The 20,071-nt window shown below is 48.5% G+C and overlaps 2 gene segments (V, D, J or C); both read right to left on the reverse strand.

Annotated features, from left to right (window-relative positions):
* Positions 1-862: 862 nt before the first annotated feature.
* Positions 863-2,137, reverse strand: LOC119841715. The segment is given in 2 exon segments: positions 863-1,425; positions 1,682-2,137. Coding segments are annotated over 2 exon segments (591 nt in total).
* Positions 2,138-12,561: 10,424 nt separating this feature from the next.
* On the reverse strand, positions 12,562-13,187 carry LOC119841716. The segment is given in 2 exon segments: positions 12,562-12,848; positions 13,064-13,187. Coding segments are annotated over 2 exon segments (339 nt in total).
* Between the last annotated feature and the right edge of the window lie 6,884 nt (positions 13,188-20,071).

Here is a 20,071-nt window from a genome sequence, read left to right on the forward strand (position 1 = left end):
CACAACATTTTTCCCCCATCAGGCATTTGCCCAGAATTACAATGGGCAGTGGTGACTGTGGGATAGCTACCCACAGTGCACCACTCCGTGAGTCGATGGTCCCATGGTATTAAGAATGCACTCTGCCAACCTAATCCACTTAGTGGGGACATGCACAATCGACTGTATAAAATCGGTTGCTAAAGATCAACTTCTATAAAATTGACCTAATTTCATAGTGTAGACATGCCCATATAAGTGAGCATGCCAGGATAAATAAACCTGGGGACGTTATTAGAGATTTTAAACATAAACTTTCAGAATGTACTTAAAAAGGACTCAAAAAATTGGAAGGTGAAGGAAATCCTTCTTCAAGACATAAATCTATATACAATTGCACAAGGCGAGGGGAAAAACTCCTATAAGGGAAGTTACCTCATAACTACCCACTCCAGAGTGCCTCTCACCTTCCTCTGAAGGTGTTGGTAGTAACTACAGTCAGAAAGCAAATACTGTGCTAGACGGCTGTCTGGTCTACTCCACATCAGTAATTTCAATGTTCCTATCTTTCCTGACTTCATGATGAAGTGAGCTGTAGCTCACGAAAGCTTATGCTCAAATAAATTTGTTAGTCTCTAAGGTGCCACAAGTACTCCTTTACTTTAATTTCTGTATCACTTCATTTCTGAAAGCAGCAAAACCTTCACACAATAGATACAAGGGCAGTTATGGGAGGCAGAAATTGTTGGAAAAATTAAATGAGATGTATATACTGTTTCCTCTAGGAATGTGGAACTTTTCAATTTTTTAGAGACCCCAATGTCCTATTTTAATGGCTCGGATCCACAGCAGATAGGAATCAGTGCAGCTCAGCTGACTCCTATGCAATTCCTCATTGATTTTAAAACATTTTGAGGAACTGGATCATTTGCTTCCATTGAGCTCCAACCACTCCCAACTGTTTGGGATCTGGCCCGTTGACTCCCGTGAAGCTACGCACATTTACACCATGGGGATGGGATTCACTGACTCCAATGGCGCTGTGAAAAGTCTGTTCTTCTGGGGCTCGAACCCACAGATCTTCAGTGCCGCTTCCTTTTGCCCCAGCAGGTTTTTGCGCAGCGGCCCTGCTGGGTGCGGTCACTGTGTCTCTCATCGCGCAGTAGTAGACGGCTGAGTCGCGAAGTTCACTGGCGCTTTTCTTTAGGTGGAAAGTCTTCCCCTGTTTGTCGGGTGTGGCGGAGAACCCTCGCCGGCTCCTTCTCTCCTCCTCATCCGATGCTTCATATTGTGTCAGCAAGAGGTGAGGGGCTTCATTTGGGTACTGCTCGTACCACCAGAGCGTAGGAATATAGGAAGTGTCATAGATGCATTTCAGCAGCACTGGTTCACCTTGGGATACTGTCACTGTGTCATCAGGCTGTGTCACTGACTCTCCATTAACCCCTTCTGGAAAAAAATAAAGTGCTTATATAGAGCTATACACCGCTCTTGGCTTGAACCCGCAGTGTTTATCTACCTCCCAAGCATCCAGAGACTGGAGGGACGAGAAGGTTTACAAAAACAAATGATTACAAAAAGAAATTAGGGCTAACTGCGCATCGCCTGGAACTGGATGCAACTGCATTTCAGCTGGGGCCATTTCCACCAGATGACGGTCTGGCCCCATACAGAGCTGAAATGGTGCAGAGACGCTACTCACCCAGAATCAGAAGCGGTGTAAGAATAGACACCCAGGGCAGGAACATATTTCAGGGATGAAGTAGGATGGAAACTTCCCTCCACAGCCCAAGAAGGAAGCTTTTTCCTCGCCTTCCCCAGCAGTGAAGAGGAGCTGGGAGGGAGAGGTTTTACTCAGGGAGGTTTCAGAGTAGCAGCCGTGTTAGTCTGTATTCGCAAAAAGAAAAGGAGTACTTGTGGCACCTTAGAGACTAACAAATTTATTAGAGCATAAGCTTTCGTGAGCTACAGCTCACTTCATCGGATGCATTCAGGGAGGTGATGCCTTAAATACATAGGCAGCTCCTTTCCTGCTGGCGCTGGTCTCCTCCGCTGAGTGACTGTGGTGCTAACCACGCAGGCAGGCCGGGGCTGCCCCTGCTCTCGGCTCTGGCTGCGGCCCGGAGCTGGAGACTCGAGGAAGGGGGAGGAGAAATTGCGGCGGGAGCCGAGACCGGGTTAAACAGCGGGGCTCCGAGCTGCCCGCCGGAGACCGCGCTGCCTGAGAGGCGAGTCGGCGAGAAAACAGCGGCCCCTTGTGGGGAGCGTGGGGGACATTTCCCCTACACCGCCCAGAGTGTTTCTTACTTTTACTCCAGTCGGACTATCCCGTGTTCAACAGCTGCACAATCTGCCTGATGTCAAGGAAAAGGAATTAGGGTCAATCCCGCAGCTGGAGTAAATCAGTGTAGTTCCCCTGGGATCATTTGAGCTACACCACATCTCTGTATAGCTAGCTAAAAGGTACTGAAGAATTGGGACGAAAGCATTATAGTCTGAAAGTGCAGGAAGGATTCACAATCAAATGTCCCACAGGGCAGGGACGTGGCTGCGCTGTTCCTGTCTGTTCTAGGCCAGTTTTTACACGTTTTGTATGCTGCTAAATCCCACACACTTTCTCTCTCTATCATCTAGCCCCGTTTAGAACTGCCCAAAGGTATGTGTCCATTGGCAGATGCTTTGGCTTCATTCTTCATACCTGTCCCAGCTATTTCCATCTTATTCCCAAATGTATCCAGAAAATAAGGAGTTGTTCAGCTGTCTGGTAAATCTCACCATTTGTTGTAAATCCATTCCATTTAATACCTAATAATTTCCATCTTCATTGCCTTTTGAAAGCATTTCATGTCCGTTTATAACTGTGTGGATGTTCAGCTTTCACATTGACAGCTTTAAGTGGAAGTAACATTTGTGTTGAAGATTGGTAGGTTGGTCTACAAGCTGGTAAATGTTGCATGGAAATTCAGTATCAAGTAAGCCGACGAACCTTTCGAACTCATTGCCACCAGATATACAAGTGAGGGGAGCCTCGTGCTAGGATAAATAAACCTTGGGACATTATTAAAGATTTCTAAAAAACGTTCAGAATTTACTTTAAAAGGACTTTAAAATTTGAAAGGTGAAGGAAATCCTTTAAGACATAAATCTACATATTATTTCAAAAGGCTAGGGGGGAACCTCCTATAAGGGAAGTTACCTCATAACTATCCACTCCAGAGTGTCTTCTTCTGAAGCACCTGATAGTAACTACAGACAGAGAGAAAATACTGCGTTAGATAGCTGTCTGGTCTACTCCACTCCTGTAATTCCAATATTTCTATCTTTCCTGACTTCACTTAAATTTCTGGATCACTGCATGTCTGACACCAGCAAAACCTTCACACAATAGACACAAGAGCAATTCTGGGAGGCAGAAATTGTTGGAAAAATTAAAAGTGATTTATATTCTGTTTCCTCTAGGAATGTGGTATATTTCAACTTTGTAGAGACCCCAATGTCCTATTGTAGTAGCTCAGATCCTCAGCTGATATGAACCAGTGTAGCTCAGCTAACTCCTATGCAGTTTCTCACCGATTGAAAACATTTGAGGAACTGGATCTTTTACTTCCATGAAGTTCCAAGAGTTTGGGATCTGGCCCATTGACTCCAATGGAGCTGTGCATATTCCCACACCTGGGGATGGGATTCACTGACTCCAATGGCGCTGTGCAGTCTATTCTTCTGGGGATATAACCCACACATCTTTAGGGCTGCGTCCTCTTCCCCCGGCGGGTTTATGTGCAAAACAACCCTGCTGGGTGCAAAGTGGCCATGTCTACAATGGCAAATTAAAGCACTCAAACTTGCTGGCTCAGGGGTGTGAAAAAATACATCCTGAGTGCAGCAAGTTTGACTGCTTTAAAGCACTAGGCTGGAGGTGGAACTTTCTAGTGTAGACTTAGGCTACGTGTACATTTGCAGATGTAGAGCACTGGGGGTTAAACCAGCCCTCAGAGACAGCAGCAGGGGAAGTGCTGCTGTGTGTTCACACTATCAGCTGCCCATGCAATAGCATGAACACACTTGCAGCACTTGCAGCGCCATTGGGAGCGGTGCACTCTGGGCAGCTATTCCACAGAGCACCTCTTCCCCTTCTGCTGCTGAGGCTTGTGGGAAGGCGGAGGGGGTCACAGGGCATCCTGGGTCCTGTGCCAATTCTCCATCATGCATCATTTTGCATCCCAGCAGCCCCTTTGCTTCTGTCCAGGTTTGGTGCCATCTTTCAATGTTTTTTTGTACTGTGCACTCTGCCTGCCTCTTTGGTCTGTGGAAATGGATCCTGAACTCATGAGGAATGTGCTGATGGGTCTCGCCAGCACGTCACAAATGGCAGCCCAGTTATATCTTAAACTACAAAGTGATGAAGAGGAGTCCAATGATGATGTTGCCATGCATAATAGCTGTGACACAAGATTGCTTGTGGCATTCACAGATGTGCTGATCACCGTGGAATGCTGCTTTTGGGCTCAGGAAACAAGCACTGAGTGGTGGGATCACATCATCACGCACGTCTGGGCTGCCCATCAGTGGCTGCAGAACTTTCAAATGAGGAAAGCCACTTTCATGGGACTGTGCGCTGAGCTCCCCCCTACCCTGTGGCACAAGGACACTAGAATGAGAGCTGCCTTGCTGCTGGAGAAGTGTGTGGTGATCGCTCTGTGGAAGCTGGCTACTCCAGACAGCTACCAATTGGTCGCTAACCAGTTTGGAGTGAGTAAGTCAACCATTAGACTCATGTTGATGGAAGTGTGCAGGGCCATTAATAACATCCTGCTCAGAAAAACCATGGCTCTTCGCAACATGCATGAGATTGTGGCTGGCTTTGCACAAATGGGCTTCCCTAACTGCGGAGGGGTGATAGATGGCACACATATTCCAATTCTGGCACCCGACCACATAGCCTCCAGGTACATTTATCGGATGGTGTATTTCTTGATGGTTCTCCGGGTTCGTGTGGATCACCATGGATGTTTCACAGACATTAACAAAGGCCAGTCTGGAAAGGTGCATGACACATGCATCTTTCCGAACACAGGCCTGTTCAGGAAGCTGCAAGCCAGGGCTTTCTTCCCAGACCAGAAGATCACCGTAGGGGAAGTCAAAATGCCCATTGTGATTCTGGGAGATCCCTCGTACCCCTTGATGCCATGGCTCATGAAGCCAGACATGGGGAGCCTTGACAGCAGCAAAGAGCGGTTCAACAACAGGTTGAGCAGGTGCAGAATGACTGTGGAGTGTGCCTTTGGCTGTTTAAAGGCCCACTGGCAATGTCTGTATGGGAAGCTGGACCTGGCCAATGACAACATCTCCAAGGTTATATCCGCATGCTATACCCTGCATAATATTTGTGAATGGAAGGGAGAAAGTTTCACTCAGGCCTGGAAGGCTGGAGGCTGAATTTGAGCAGCCAGAGACCAGGGAATTAGAGGGGCCCAGTGTGGGGCCATAAGGATTAGGAATGTCTTGAGGCAGCAATTCGATGCTGAAGGCCAGTAATGTTTGGTGCCATGCACAGGAGTGCAGTTGTTGTAATGCTAGTAGGTGACTGTGATTGCTATGTATGATGCACTGACTAGCAGTGCCTGTTGCTTTCCTGGGCTATGCTTGCTTTCACTTAATGCAATAGAGAACATTTCCAAAACAAAATAATTCATTTATTTAAACACACACACACACACATGCCATGACAGATCTGTACCCTGTGGGAGGAGGGAAGGATAGTGGGATGGCGGTGGGGAACGGAGCATTCACAGATTTCCGTATGTCCAGGTACCATATTCAGCCTTGCTGACTGGAGTGTTGTGCAATGGGTGCTGCACTTCAGGCTGGCTAAAGTGCACGGAGAGTGGGATTGAGTGTAGTGGGTAATGGTGGGAGACTGCAGGGTTGGACCATGAAGTGGCAGGTGTGGGAGACAGCGGGTGGCAAGAGAGGAAATGCTGGTGGCCAAATTGCGCTGGTGGTGACATGTGGACACAAGGGAAAAAATTTTGGGACACTGGCTGCAGGGTAGGGTGGGCGCGGAGCTGCTCAATATGCAGTGCTAGTAGCGCCTGGATCAATTACGCTTGACGCTCCATGATGTTTAGGAGCCGCTCCGTGTTCTCCTTCCATTCCCTCACCTTGCTGTACCACCAATTCCACATTTTTCTATTCTCAGCAATGGCTTGCTGCAGAACTTCATGCAGCAGGTCTCTTTACTGAAGTGAGCTGTAGCTCACGAAAGCTTATGCTCTAATAAATTTGTTAGTCTCTAAGGTGCCACAAGTACTCCTTTTCTTTTTACTGTTTTAGTGGCAACCATACTACACAATTCTCATAGCTTCATATGTATTAATGATATACATATATGGATAGAGAAATGATTTCAGCAGATCATAACCTTTCTCCTGATACCTTACAAGGCATACTTTATATGTAAGATCATGATTATATGAAAATGAGGAATATGGGGGTTACAGCATGCTGCCCCAAGGTATAGAATATCACATCTATACAGAAGCCTCTGGAACCCCATAAGATTGGGTCCCTAATGCATGAACTATTGGAACTCATTTACAAAACTTTTCTTAAACATTACATGAATATATTGTCTCATACTATAGAATTAATAATCCCTATTTCATGATGGGATATCTTTGAGCTATAATGTATCTTAATTAAAACTATCTTTAAATAGGTTTATTTCCTCAAAAAGCATTTTATCAAAAAAATCTGATTTAAATAAAAAAATCTGATTTTTTTTTATTTTTTTTTAAATCATTGCTTTTTATCCATCGTGGGCCAGGGGAACTCATTGTTCAGGGAGCCTGTTTCATGGGGAAAGCTAACACTGCTGGAGGGCCTTATACTCAACACTATCCACACATTTTCCACAGGCTGTGTTCATCATTCAAGGTATCTCACTGCTGAGGGTGAGCAGGGAAGCAAGACAGGGTCTTCTGCAAGCCTAAAGCTTCTGCCCTGGCCCTTATGCCGCTTCCCTTTGTGCAGCAATGGTCCCCCTGCCCCTGATGGCAGAATGGCATGGGAATGTTACCCTTAATGGGACAATGAACACAGCAGCATTGCCAAGTTACCTACAGAATCAGATTGCCCAGTATCTGCATGAGATCTTTGATGAGATCTGTGAGGCTGATTGCCAAGATGTCAGAGAGTGCATCAATGCCTTGTTCTGCCTCTAGGCACTGCACAGATCCAAGCCTGCTTTCTGCAACTCTCCTCACCCCACCAGCCTGCCTCCAACAACTTGCTCCCAAAATCAAAGGTACTTATCAGGTGCCTCCTCTGATCTTTACGATTCCCCAAATTCCATCTGCTGTGACTGGCTATTCTCCTCTGGGGAACAAAAGAGCTCCTGGCTGCATGCATCTATGGATGGCGAGTCATCCTCTGGCTCTGCACCCTTCTCTTCAGCACCCTCGCCCATGATTTCCTCCTGCTCCTGGCTCGGTGGTCTCTGGGCTGGCACAGCCCCTGAAGTGTCCACAGGGCTGTTTGAAGCGGAGGTGGTGTTGCCCCCAAGTATTGCATCCAACTCTTTGTAGAACCGGCAGGTCGTGGGTGAAGCAATGGAGTGGCGGTTTGCCTTCTGCACCTCATGGTAGGCATTCCACAGCTCCTTCACTTTTACCCTGCACTGCACTGCATCCCGGTCATGACCCTTTTTCGTCACAACCCTTGATATCTGTCCATAGGTATCATAATTCCTATGGCTGGAGCACAGCTGGGATTGGACAGCCTCCTCTCCCCAAATGCTGAATAGGTCTAGCTCCTCGGCATTGCTCCATGCTGGGGATTGCCTAGCACAGGAAGGCCTGGTCACCTGGAAAGATGTGCTGAGAGCTCTCCACGCCTGGCTGAGCAAACAGGAAGGGGATTTTCAAAATTCACAGAGAATTTAAAGATCTTGTCTGATGCTTTGTCACCTGAGGGCACAGCAGTAGAGTTCAAACTGATGACCAGAGTGGCTAGAACAGGAATTGTGGGACATGTTCCAGAGGCCGATCAGAGCGCAGTAACAGACCAGGGCATCCACACTGACACTGCAGTGATTCAGCCTGGGCGCAACTAGCTCTATACCTCTCATGGAGGGTGATTACCAGGAGCACTCCAGCCGCAGGTCCAGGTGCTCTAAATGCCTTATCAGTGTCTACGCCTTGGGAATTCTAGTGCCATGACATCACCCTTGTTTTTTATCACTTTTATCCTTACCCAGAGACTTTCATCAAGTCTGTCTCCTATTTCCATCTCAATCTCAGTCCAAGTGTGTACATATTTGATATATAAGGCAACACCTCCTCCCTTTCTTCCCTGTCTGTCCTTCCTGAACAAACTGTATCCTTCTATACCAATATTCAGTCATGTGTATTGTTGCACCAAATCTCTGTGATGCCAACTATGTCATAGTTCTGTTTATTAATAGCATTTCACATTCTTCCTGCTTAGTCCCCATACTTCTCACATTAGTGTACAAACTTCTAAGGTACTGATTTAATTTCCTCCCTATGTTCTATAATACTTAACCCTGCTATGAGTGAAGGAGACTGAATTACATGACCTTTCGAGGTCCCTTCCAGTCCAATGATGTATTAGCAGCAGTGTCATATGTAAGACACAGGAGGTTATTGTCCTATTTTAGTTGTCACTGGTGAGGCCTCAGCTGGAGTCCTGTGTCCAGTTCTGGGTGCTGCATTTTTAGAAAGATATAGACCAACTGGAGTGAGTCCAGATGAAAGCAGCAAAAATGATAAAAGGTTTAGAAAAGCTGATCTATGAGCAATTTAAAAAAAATGGGTCAGGTTAATCTTAAGAAAAGAAGACTGAGGGGGATGAGGATGGATTTAACAGTCTTCAAATATGTTAGGGGCTGTTATAAAGAGGATGGAGATCATTGTTGTCCATGTCCATGGAAGCTGGATCAAGAAGTGATTGGCTAAATCTGCAGGCAGGGAGATTTAGGTTGCATATTAGGAAAACCTTTCCAACTACAAAGGGTAGTTAAATTCTGGAATAGGCTTTCCAGGGAGGTTGTGGAATCCCCATCACTGGAGGTTTATAAGGACAGATTGGATGAACACCTGTCAGGGATGGTCTAGGTTTACTCAGTCCTGCCTCAGCACAGGGGGAGAACTAGATGAATTATTGAGGTCCATTCCAGCCCCTCTATGATTCTGTGATCCTTTGAAGATACTTTAGGCAAACACAAGTTTTTGGCTCAATATATGGGTAACTGTATGAAATTTATTGGCCTGTGATATAGCTATACAGGAGGCCAGACTAAAGGACTCTTGTAGGCTTAAACTCTATGAAGCATGCTGGGGGAAGAGGTGCGGGAGGAGCTTGGCTACTGGCAGAGCCTGCCCTGCTGCAGGCACTGGCAGCATCAAGCTTCTGCCCCCACAGGAGAGAGCGGGGTGGGGAAGAGTGGGCCGGGCTCCCTTTGGACCGAGGGCCCGGTGCCATGGTAAATCTGTTACTGTATAGGATACAGAGGGACCTAGACAAATTAGAGGATTGGGCCAAAAGAAATCTGATGAGGTTCAACAAGGACAAGTGCATAGTCCTGCACTTAGGACAGAAGAATCCCATGCACTGCTACAGGCTGCGGACTGACTCGCTAAGCAGCAGTTCTGCACAAAAGGACCTAGGGTTTGCAGTGGACGAGAAGCTGGGTATGAGTCAACAGTGTGCCCTTGTTGCCAAGAAAGCCAATGGCATTTTGGGCTGTATAAGTAGGAGCATTGCCAGCAGACCGAGGGATGTGATCATTCCCCTCTATTCGGCATTGGTGAGGCCTCATCTGGAGCATCTTCCATGCTGGAGCCTGTTATAAAGAGGGCGTGAAGGAGAGGTTAGTTGTAGAATGTTGCCGCTGAATTTATTGATGGAGTGCATCCATCATTGATTATCCTGATGATGATAATAATCTTCTTCTTCATCATCATCTTGGATCAGGCACTGACACTTATTTTCTTTGCACAGCACCTACCTCTAGGTGGAAATCATTGGCTGTTGCAGCTGATTAATTATTGGTAAATATGTATTAATTATATTATATTATTATTATTTATTATTATTCCAACCCCACCATCAAGTTTTACTCAGATTCCCAGTGATTTCCATTGCAACTTTTTACCCATAGGAAGAATGGCCCAAGGACTGGGCAGCATTGTGATATTTTCCCCTTACATAAGAACAGCCATACTGGGTCAGATCAAAGGTCCATTTAGCTCAGTATCCTAGTCTCCCAAGAGTGGCCAATGCCAGGTGCCCAGAATGAACAGAACAGGTAATCATCAAGTGATCCATCCCCTTCATCCAAGTTTTTTCAAAGCTTCAGGCTGAGATTTTTCAAAGGAGCCTAAGAGAACTAGGTACCCAAAACCTCCCTTTGAAAATCCCTGCCCAGTTCACCGAGTCTCCCCAACCCTCACTTCTAGTCTAGTCTATTCTGGCTCTGAGTTAAGAAGATTCCAATTGTAGAGTCTCTCTTTACCAAGTAATACCAAAGCGGTCACAGCCCAGAGTAGGTTTTGTTCCTTCATAATGAAAAGATTTTCCTCCTGCCTCAGTATCACACTCTCTCTCTTCTTCTGCACCAGAAGTCGTGATAGCTCTCAGGCTGCTGCATGGCCCTCGACATGACAACCGACGTGTCTGTGACTTCTCTGCTGCAGAAAAGCAAAGAGAGTTTCCTGACTGATTGTAGATTGGCAGCAGAGCCAAATTTCCTGGCAATTAACCATTGACTGAGTGACACCACCACCCCACTGGCAAATTGCAATCAGAACTGGCTAAAAGGGGGGCCCTCCCGCCTGAGCTCCTCCACCTGCCCCCTGCAGAACAGCGCCCCCTAGTGTCACATTGGGGTCAGCACTAGCTCTCAGGGAAGAGAGCCCCATAAAGAGCCCCCACCCTGCTGCCTGCAACACAGCGTCCCCTAGCACCCTCCTGGGGCACTGAGGCCAGCCCTGAGTCACCCACACCATCCCATGAATTATCAGGTGTCCCATCCAAATCCGATGTAAAGTCTTCAAGGGGTGGAGAATCCCTCACACCCCTAGGCAGGTTGTTCCTATGGTTAACTACCCTCACTGTTAAAAAATGTTTGCCTTTATCTGGCCTTTGGTCAGGTAGCATATATGAAAACGAATTACACATTCAGAGCTGCTGTCGGTACCATTTATTAACTTTTGATATTATAATAGCACCTGGAACCCCAATTGAGATCAAAGCCTTATTTTTCTGGGCACGGCACGGATATATAGAGACAGTCCCTGCTCTAAGAAACTTGCACTCTAAATAGAAAAGACAGACTGAGAAAGTATTATTCGCCACCTCCATTATAAAAAAGGGGAACTGAAACCCAGGGAGATTAGGGTTGGATTTTTTCTTAGGTGCCTATGGCAGTTAAGCACCTAATTCCTATAAAATGCTCTGACAGTCTTGGCTCTGGCTTCCTAAGTGATCTTGCACGAGTCGCTTCTTTGTACGGCGCCTAGCACCACCAGACCCAATTTAGCAATAATAAGAAAGTTTCAACGGGGATTGGGCAGCGTCATAAACTGGCTGGATTTTTGCAGCAAGCTAGCTTCAGCTACCATCTCACTGATGAGCAGGCAATGTAAGGGATCATTAGTGACCTAATGGGAGTTAATTAGAAAGGCTGACGCTCCCTCCCCTCCCCCCAGTTGCGGTGGTGAGGCAGGCAGGGCACTATTTAAATAGGGCAGGGCGCTCATTAAAGGAGAGACGGCCCTGGAGAGAGGTGTGAGGGGAGGGCCTCTGTGGGAAGAGCATGTGGTTGTCAGGTTGAGTCACCCATAGACAGTAGGGTAGGTTCCTGGGGGGTCCCTGAGATAGGGCCTGCAACAGGAGACAGAGACCCAGGCTGTTCCTGAGGGGGTCCCTAAGATAGGGCCCAAAAGAAGCTAGGAGTTCCTCGGAGCTTAACTGCTGGAGTCGCTGGCGAAGGGAAGCAGCGGGGCATTATGCTGGGCAAGAAGAGAGAGAAGAGGAAGCAGGGCCAAGAAGCAGAGGACTTCAGTGGGCCCAGGCAGGGGCAGAAAAGCTGTTTGGACAGTTGCTGTGGACGTTAAGTTGCCCCGTTTGTTAGACCAGAAAGGGGAGCGAACTGTTGAATGACTTGGCTGGAGCCTGGAGGCCAGAGAAAACACAGCCGGGAATGGACACGGCAGCCAAGGAAGTAGCCAAGCGAAGTCCCCTGCCACGCCAGACCCGGACACGAGCGCGGAGGCCTCGGGCATAGAAACATCGACCGCTCCCTGGGGCTCCTGGGGAAATGCTGCCTTCGTGGCCAATGTCAAAGCGCCTCCGGTAGAGCTGGGAGCCGAAACCCCGTTTCCTCGGTCCCGCCCCACCACCCTAATCAGGGAGCCTCCCCTTCCGTAGGGCTATAAACTCCTGTCCCCGTCTTCCCACGGGGCTCTGTCCCACACCGCTCGGCGCGCCCCCGCGGCCCCGTCCCGGGTCACACCCAGAGTTATTTTACAGGCTGCGCTGCTCCCTGTGTCACTGTGTCTACACGGCGCAGAGGTAGCGGGCGGCGTCCCCCAGCTGGCAGCCGCGGATGTGCAGGGAGCTCCGCTTCTGCCCCGGATCGTGATCCGCAGTGAAATTCGGTTCTTGTGTCTTGCTCCCCTTGCCGAACAGCATCAGCAGGAAAACGGGCCGCTCCCCTGGAGCCTGCCGGTACCAGTGTAAACTTTGGATAGTGCTGGAGTAAGTGCAGGTCACGGTGCCATTCTGCCCCTCCGAGACATCCAGCCATTCCGGGCTCTGCTCCACAGAGAGCTGCCCGCTGGCCACTGGGAATAACGGAGACAAGGGGGAACCAAGTCAGACGCTGCCCCGAGCCACCTGCCCCTTGGAACCGCGGAGTGGGGTGGGAAGAGAGACAGGCTGCGGGGGAACAGACTGACCGATCTCTCCATTTCACTCCCGTCTTCCCCACCACACAGTCAATGAAATCCAGCCCCAGCTCCCTGCTAGTAACCAGGGGTTCTGTCTCCCCAGCCCTTACCCCACAGGTGCATTAGCTGGATCACCCAGGACAGCCCCCGCGGCCTCCCCATCCCTGCGCTCACTGACAGCCCAGGGCGCGGGGACGCTGCTGGGGTCTCCCTGGGGCTGGCACGTGTGTTGGGGTCTCCTGTGCTGGAGGGATCGGACTCGTTCTTCTCCCCCCTCGTGTGCCCAGCCAATCAGCGACCAGCCCCTTCTCCCCCATCACAGCCGTGCGACACTCGCTGCACAGCACTCCTTCGCTCGGGGCCCTTCACCGCGTGACAGCTGCCCCCTTGTGGCCAAGTGCATAAGCGGGTGCAGAAATATTTGGTTCTTTTCAAAGGGAAGTCAGGCGCCCAACTCCCATTGACCTCTACCAGTACTGGGTGTCCAAATCCCCTAGACAACCTCCATGAAGAAATTACTCCTCTCAATTATCAAACTAAAGATGTAGGGAGAGATTAGTACCTAGGGGATTCAGGAGCACAAGTCCCATTAATAATACTGTCCAATTGATTCTTATTCATTGAGTTTAAGTCCACAAGAGTACTTTAGTCTGGCCTCCTGTATAGCTATATCACAGGCCATTAAATTTCATAAGGTTACCCATGTATTGAGCCAAAAACTTGTGTTTGCCTAAAGTATCTTCAAAGGATCACAGAATCATAGAGGGGCTGGAATGGACCTCAATAATTCATCTAGTTCTCCCCCTGTGCTGAGGCAGGACTGAGTAAACCTAGACCATCCCTGACAGGTGTTCATCCAATCTGTCCTTATAAACCTCCAGTGATGGGGATTCCACAACCTCCCTGGAAAGCCTATTCCAGAATTTAACTACCCTTTGTAGTTGGAAAGGTTTTCCTAATATGCAACCTAAATCTCCCTGCCTGCAGATTTAGCCAATCACTTCTTGATCCAGCTTCCATGGACATGGACAACAATGATCTCCATCCTCTTTATAACAGCCCCTAACATATTTGAAGACTGTTAAATCCATCCTCATCCCCCTCAGTCTTCTTTTCTTAAGATTAACCTGACCCATTTTTTTTAAATTGCTCATAGATCAGCTTTTCTAAACCTTTTATCATTTTTGCTGCTTTCATCTGGACTCACTCCAGTTGGTCTACATCTTTCTAAAAATGCAGCACCCAGAACTGGACACAAGACTCCAGCTGAGGCCTCACCAGTGACAACTAAAATAGGACAATAACCTCCTGTGTCTTACATATGACACTGCTGCTAATACATCATTGGACTGGAAGGGACCTCGAAAGGTCATGTAATTCAGTCTCCTTAACTCATAGCAGGGTTAAGTATTATAGAACATAGGGAGGAAATTAAATCAGTACCTTAGAAGTTTGTACACTAATGTGAGAAGTATGGGGACTAAGCAGGAAGAATGTGAAATGCTATTAATAAACAGAACTATGACATAGTTGGCATCACAGAGATTTGGTGCAATAATACACATGACTGAATATTGGTATAGACAATACCAATTGGTATAGAAGATAATTGGTGTAGAAGGATAGTTTGTTCCGGAAGGACAGACAGGGAAGAAAGGGAGGAGGTGTTGCCTTATATATCAAAAATGTACACACTTGGACTGAGATTGAGATGGAAATAGGAGACAGACTTGTTGAAAATTTCTGGGTAAGGATAAAAATGGCAAAAAACAAGGGTGATGTCATGGTAGGGGTCTACTACAGACCACCTGAACAGGAAGAAGAGGTGGATGAGGCTTTATTTAAACAACTAACAAAATCACCCAAAGCACCGGACTTGGTGGTGATGGGGGACTTCAACTCCCCAGACACCTGTTGGGAAGAGTCATATTAGCCTTTTTCACAACTGCATCCCATTATTGACTCGTATTCAATTTGTGATCCTCTATAAACCCCAAGCTCTTTTTCAGCATTACAACCACCTAGCTAGATATACCCCATTTTGTAGTTGTGCTTTTGATTTTTTTTCCCCTTCCAAAGTGAAGTACTTTGCACTGGACTTTATTGACTTTCAATTTGTGATTTCAGACCAGTCTCTAATTTGTCAAGGTCATTTTGAATTCTAATCCTGTCCTCAAAGTGTTTGAAAACCTTAATGTAATCTGCAAATTTTATACGCATACTCTCCATTCTATTATCCAAGTCATTAATGAAATATTGAATATTACTGGACCCAGGACTGACCCATATCTAATGAACCCCATTAGGTATGCCCTCCCAGTCTAACAAAGAATTGCTCTTTTTAGTACGGTCTTTCAACCAGTTTTGCACCCACCTTATAATAGTTCCATGTAGACCATGGTTCCCTAGTTTGCTTATAAGAATGACATGTGGGATTGTCTCAAACCCCTGACTAAAATCAAGGTATATCATGTCTACAACTTCTCCCTATCCACTCTTCCAGTAACCTTCTCAAAGAAAGGTAGTCAATCTTGGTCTGAAGAATCAAGAGATAAAGGTTTTTTGTTGTTGTTGTTTTTTAATGCTTAATTTGAATTTGGGTGGCTTCAGCTTCCAGATATATTGGTTCTTGTTGTGCCTTTCTCCACTAGATTAAACAGCCCATTTAGAACCAGGAATGTTCTCCCCAGGAAGGTATTTATACACTATGAACAAGTCATCACTTGATCTTTTTGACTAAACTTAACAGATTGAGCTGATTGAGATTGTCTCTCACTGTTAGGCATTTTCTCCAGCTTTTGAATACTTTTTTGTGGCTCTTTTCAGCACCTCTCCAATTTTTCAACATCCTTTTAACATGTGGATATCAGAACTGGCCACTGTATTCCAGCATTGGTGTCATCAATGCCATATACAGAAGTAAAACACCTCTAGTTCTACTCACTACTCCCCTGTTTATACATCCAAGGACCACATTAGCCCACTTTTGCCACAGCTTTGCACTGGGAGCTCAGGTTCAGTTTCTTTCTACTCCACATCACAAATTCCTCATGGTACTTGAGGAAGTTTCTACATCTTCTCCTGTTTCATGTCACACAAAGCTCTGCTTGGAGGAGGTTGTGTCGGTTTGTCTTTATTTAAGGGGAAAGCAGGGATGGCTACAACTGTGAATGTCTTTCTCATTATCACAGGAAAGTTGAGTCAAATGGGAAGCTTTTTCCTGAATTCCCTAATAAATATACTTTATTATTATCTAGTCTGATCTCCTGCATAACACAGGCCATCTAGTGTGAAGGGTAACAACCAGGCGAAGCTACAGAGTAGCAGCTGCTAAATTTGCAAGCCCCCTTGTTAATAAATGTGGCTAGAGCCCAGCTGCAGAGTTTTTGCATAGCCTGGGAACTGCCCTGTGTCACTGTGTCTCCACTGCACAGAAGTAGCTGGCTGCATCTCCGAGCATGGAGTTGCTGATATGCACGTAGCGCAGCTTCTTGTCTGGAAAGCGCTGTGCTGTGAAATTCCCACCCTGTGCAGTGTTCTCATCCTGATACAACATCAGGATGAAGGCAGGGCTCTGCCCGGGGGCTGTCTGAACCAATGCAAACTGGACAGGACCGGAGCCTGGTATCAGCAGGTGATCCTGCTGCTCTGCCCTTCCAAAGTGACCACAGACACGTCCTGATGCACCTCCACTTAGCAGCTCCCCCCATGTATGAAAGAGAAAATAAATCCAAAATGTTACAAGAAACCATGGATCATCTCATGTTATTGATTACAAAGCATCTCCGAGCTGGTGTCAATCAGCCATAGCTCCATTGACAAGTCAATAGGCCAGGTCCCCAGCTGGTGAAAATCAGACATAGTTCCAATGGAAACTTGCACCGTTACTTAGAGCTGACAACGTTTCCTTTATAGTGAATAATAGCATTTATTCTATCACACTCAGTGTCTGGTTTCACTGGTGCCACCAGGGCTCACGGCGTACATAGCTGTTCTCATTGCTGGTAGCAATCTGATGTGACTCAGCAGAGAAACTGGCCAGCGAAGTTCTGAGAATCAACGATCCCTCCGCAGAAAGTTCAAGGCTTCAAACCAATATCTGTGAAGGCTTTACTTCCCAATCTTCCTGAGATCAGAGAAAAGCCCAGGGTGAATCTATCCACTGCTTCTGCACTTAGGATGTAATTTTCAAAAGCACCTAGGTAATTTATCATCCTAAAACCCATTGACTATTAGAGGCTTAGGTTGCTAAGGGGCAGGTTTTTAAAGGTATTTAGGCAGCTAAAGAAGCAGATGAGCATTGAGTGGGATTTTCAAAATCATGTAGGAACCTTATTAACAGGAGTTAGTCATCTAAGTACTTTTGAAAATTTAACTAGGCACCTATCTCCTTCTGTAGGCACCTAATTACCTTTTCAAACATGCCCCTAAGCCCTTTCTGAAAAGGGTCTCCTAACCCACTTAGGCACTTTTGGAAAATGTACTCTTTGGTCCTTCTGCTGGGATTTTCAAAGGGCCCCAAGGAGTTAGATGCACAGCTCTCACTGAATTTTTTCAATGGGGTTTGGGTGACTAACCCCCTTAGGCACCTTTGACAATACCAGCCTACAGCTTTTGCACAGGCTGGAGTGCCCTTTGTGCCACTGTGCCTCCACTGCACAGAGATAGGTGGCTGTGTCTTGTGTCACAACCTAATGGCCCCCTCCCTCAGGGAGTCCCTGGGGAGGAAAATCAGCATTGTATGTTGCTAATGCTGTTGCAGGCATTGCAAGGTATTTCAGGAAGGGTTAAAGCTATGAGTGTGGAGTGAAAGGTTCATTTGCAGGTTGCAAGAGGCCGAAGAGGGAGGGATGCAGAAGAGTACGGGTTAACTCAATGCCTCAGCTCAGCCGAAGATAAGATGCTGGCTCCAGTCCAAGGTCATGGTGCTCGAACAGGTTTCAGAGTAGCAGCCATGTTACCCTTGCCAACACCCGCACATAGGTCTCCACGTGGGACGAGGCGGGCACCAGGAGGCAACGGACGCCATGCTTCCTGATCATGGTGGGAAAGGGGCCCTGGCCGCTATAGATGGTAGCAGAGGTGGTGGGCAGGAGAGATGATGTAGCGGCAGGCGGGGGGGCTGCTGCCACCTGGGCGTACAGCCTGGAGGCCAGGGGAGGGACACCCGCAGAGCTGGTGGAGGGAACAGCGGGGAAGGACGCCCCAGCCAGTGCTGCGGCCGGGGCACTGGGGGAAGCCCCTGCCATGGAGGGCCTGGTCTTTTCAGCAGGGCCCTTCCCCTTCTTCTTACCCTGGCCCTTCCCGCCAGCTGGGGGGGCTCCCCCCATATCTGAGGGGGGGAAGGACGTGGCAGCAGTGAAGGTCACCCCGGTGCCCGTTGCTGTTGGTGCCTCAGCGGGGGTGGTGGCAGGTGGTTCAGCAGTGGAGATAGAGGCTTGGGGGGGTGACAGAGAGGCAGGTGGGGGTGGGGTAGCTGGGGCTGCTGTGGGGCCCCCACTCATCTCATCCCCCAGCATCGTGAGGAGGGAGGGAAGGGGAGATGCCAGAAGAAAGAGGGGAAAGGGAAAGCAGGTCGACCACTCCTCCCCACTAGGCTGCAGGCAGGGGAGGAGGGCGCCAAAAGGGGTGGGCTGGACGGGGGGCAATCAGGGGTTAGCGGTCAGTTGCCGACACAGGGTGGAATTCCGGCTCCTCTTGGTGCACTAGGGGAGAGGGGGATACAACAACATTGGGAGTGCAGTGAAGAGGGTTGAAACTAAAATGGGAAGTTGCACAAGCACATGGGAGGGGGCATGGGCACATGGAGCAAGGGGCTAAGCGGGCTGGAGTTAGGGCAGGGAAACCAAGAGGCTAGCTTCAGAGGCTGAGGTGGGGCAAACAAACAAAGGCTGTAGAGGGAAATGGGCGGGGCAGGCAAACAAACTGAAGCTAGTAAGGGAGGGGCATAAGTGGGGGCAAAAGCTGCAAAGGGCAAATGGGGCAGGTTGCATGGACAAAGCTGGGGGGTGGGCAGTTTGGGGGGGGCACGTGTGCCCACGTGCGCTTGCAGAAAGTCAGTTTGGGCTGGTTACTGCTTCTGGGCCAAAGGGTGGAAATAGGGCGAAGCAAGCCAAGCAAGCAGCTGAGTCCAGAGGCAGGAGCTGAGGCAGATGGTATACAGCCAGTGGGGGTGGTGGAGGGGGCAGCGGTGGTGGTAGTAGTGGTGGGGGTTGGGGGGACACACAGATGGATTGGGGGGCAGCTCCACACCACACCCCTTGTTTCCCTGGAAACACAGTCAAGACCCCCACCACAAGAGCACAGTTTGAAAATTACTCAGTCTTAGGCCCCCACCAAGGTGGTCTGCAGGGTCTCTAGGTACTCCCCCACTGGTAGATGGTCCTCTTCTTCTCCTCCTCGGGGCTTTAGCAGCTCCAGGCAGCAGACGCCACAGCAGCAGCAGCTCCAGGAACTCCAGGTGGTGGTCCAGGCAGGCAGAAAGGACCCCTCTCAGGTGGTGGCGGTGGTGTCCACAACAGCAGTGGCTGGGGTCCCTCACTCCTCCTCTCTGGGGAGTGGGCTAGCAGCCCCCCCCCCGCCGGGGGCTGCAGTTGGAGCAGTAGCAGCACCCAAGAGTGGAGGGTCCAGCAACCAGGTAGCAGGGAACGGCGGGGGAGGGTGTCTGGCCCAGCCAGGGGAGCAGCTGGAGCAGCAGGGAGAGCTTAGGGCCTAGCAGCAGGAGTAGCAGCTTCCCACCTCCCTCCAAGATAGAAGGCTATGGAAGAGTAGTGGGAGAGAGAGAGAGAGATTAGCTCCAGGCTAAACAAATCCCTGGTACCAGGACAAGTGAAATGGCAGCTGCTCCAGGTCAATTAAGACACCTGGGGCCAATTAAGAACTTTCCAGAAGTCAGGGAGAAGACGAGGTTGATTGGGACACCTGAAGCCAATCAGGGGCTGGCTGAAACTAGTTAAAAGCCTCCCAGCCACTCAGGTGGGGGTGCATGTCAGGAGCTGTGGGAAGAAGTTGCGCGGTTGGAGAGGCTGAGTAGTACACACCATATCAGGCACAAGGAAGGAGGCCCTGAGGTAAGAGTAAATTGGAGCTTGAGGAAGTGAGGGCTGCTGTGGGGGAAG

Source organism: Dermochelys coriacea, chromosome 13, assembly GCF_009764565.3.
Source record: "Dermochelys coriacea isolate rDerCor1 chromosome 13, rDerCor1.pri.v4, whole genome shotgun sequence".
Taxonomy (NCBI): Eukaryota; Metazoa; Chordata; order Testudines; family Dermochelyidae; genus Dermochelys; species Dermochelys coriacea.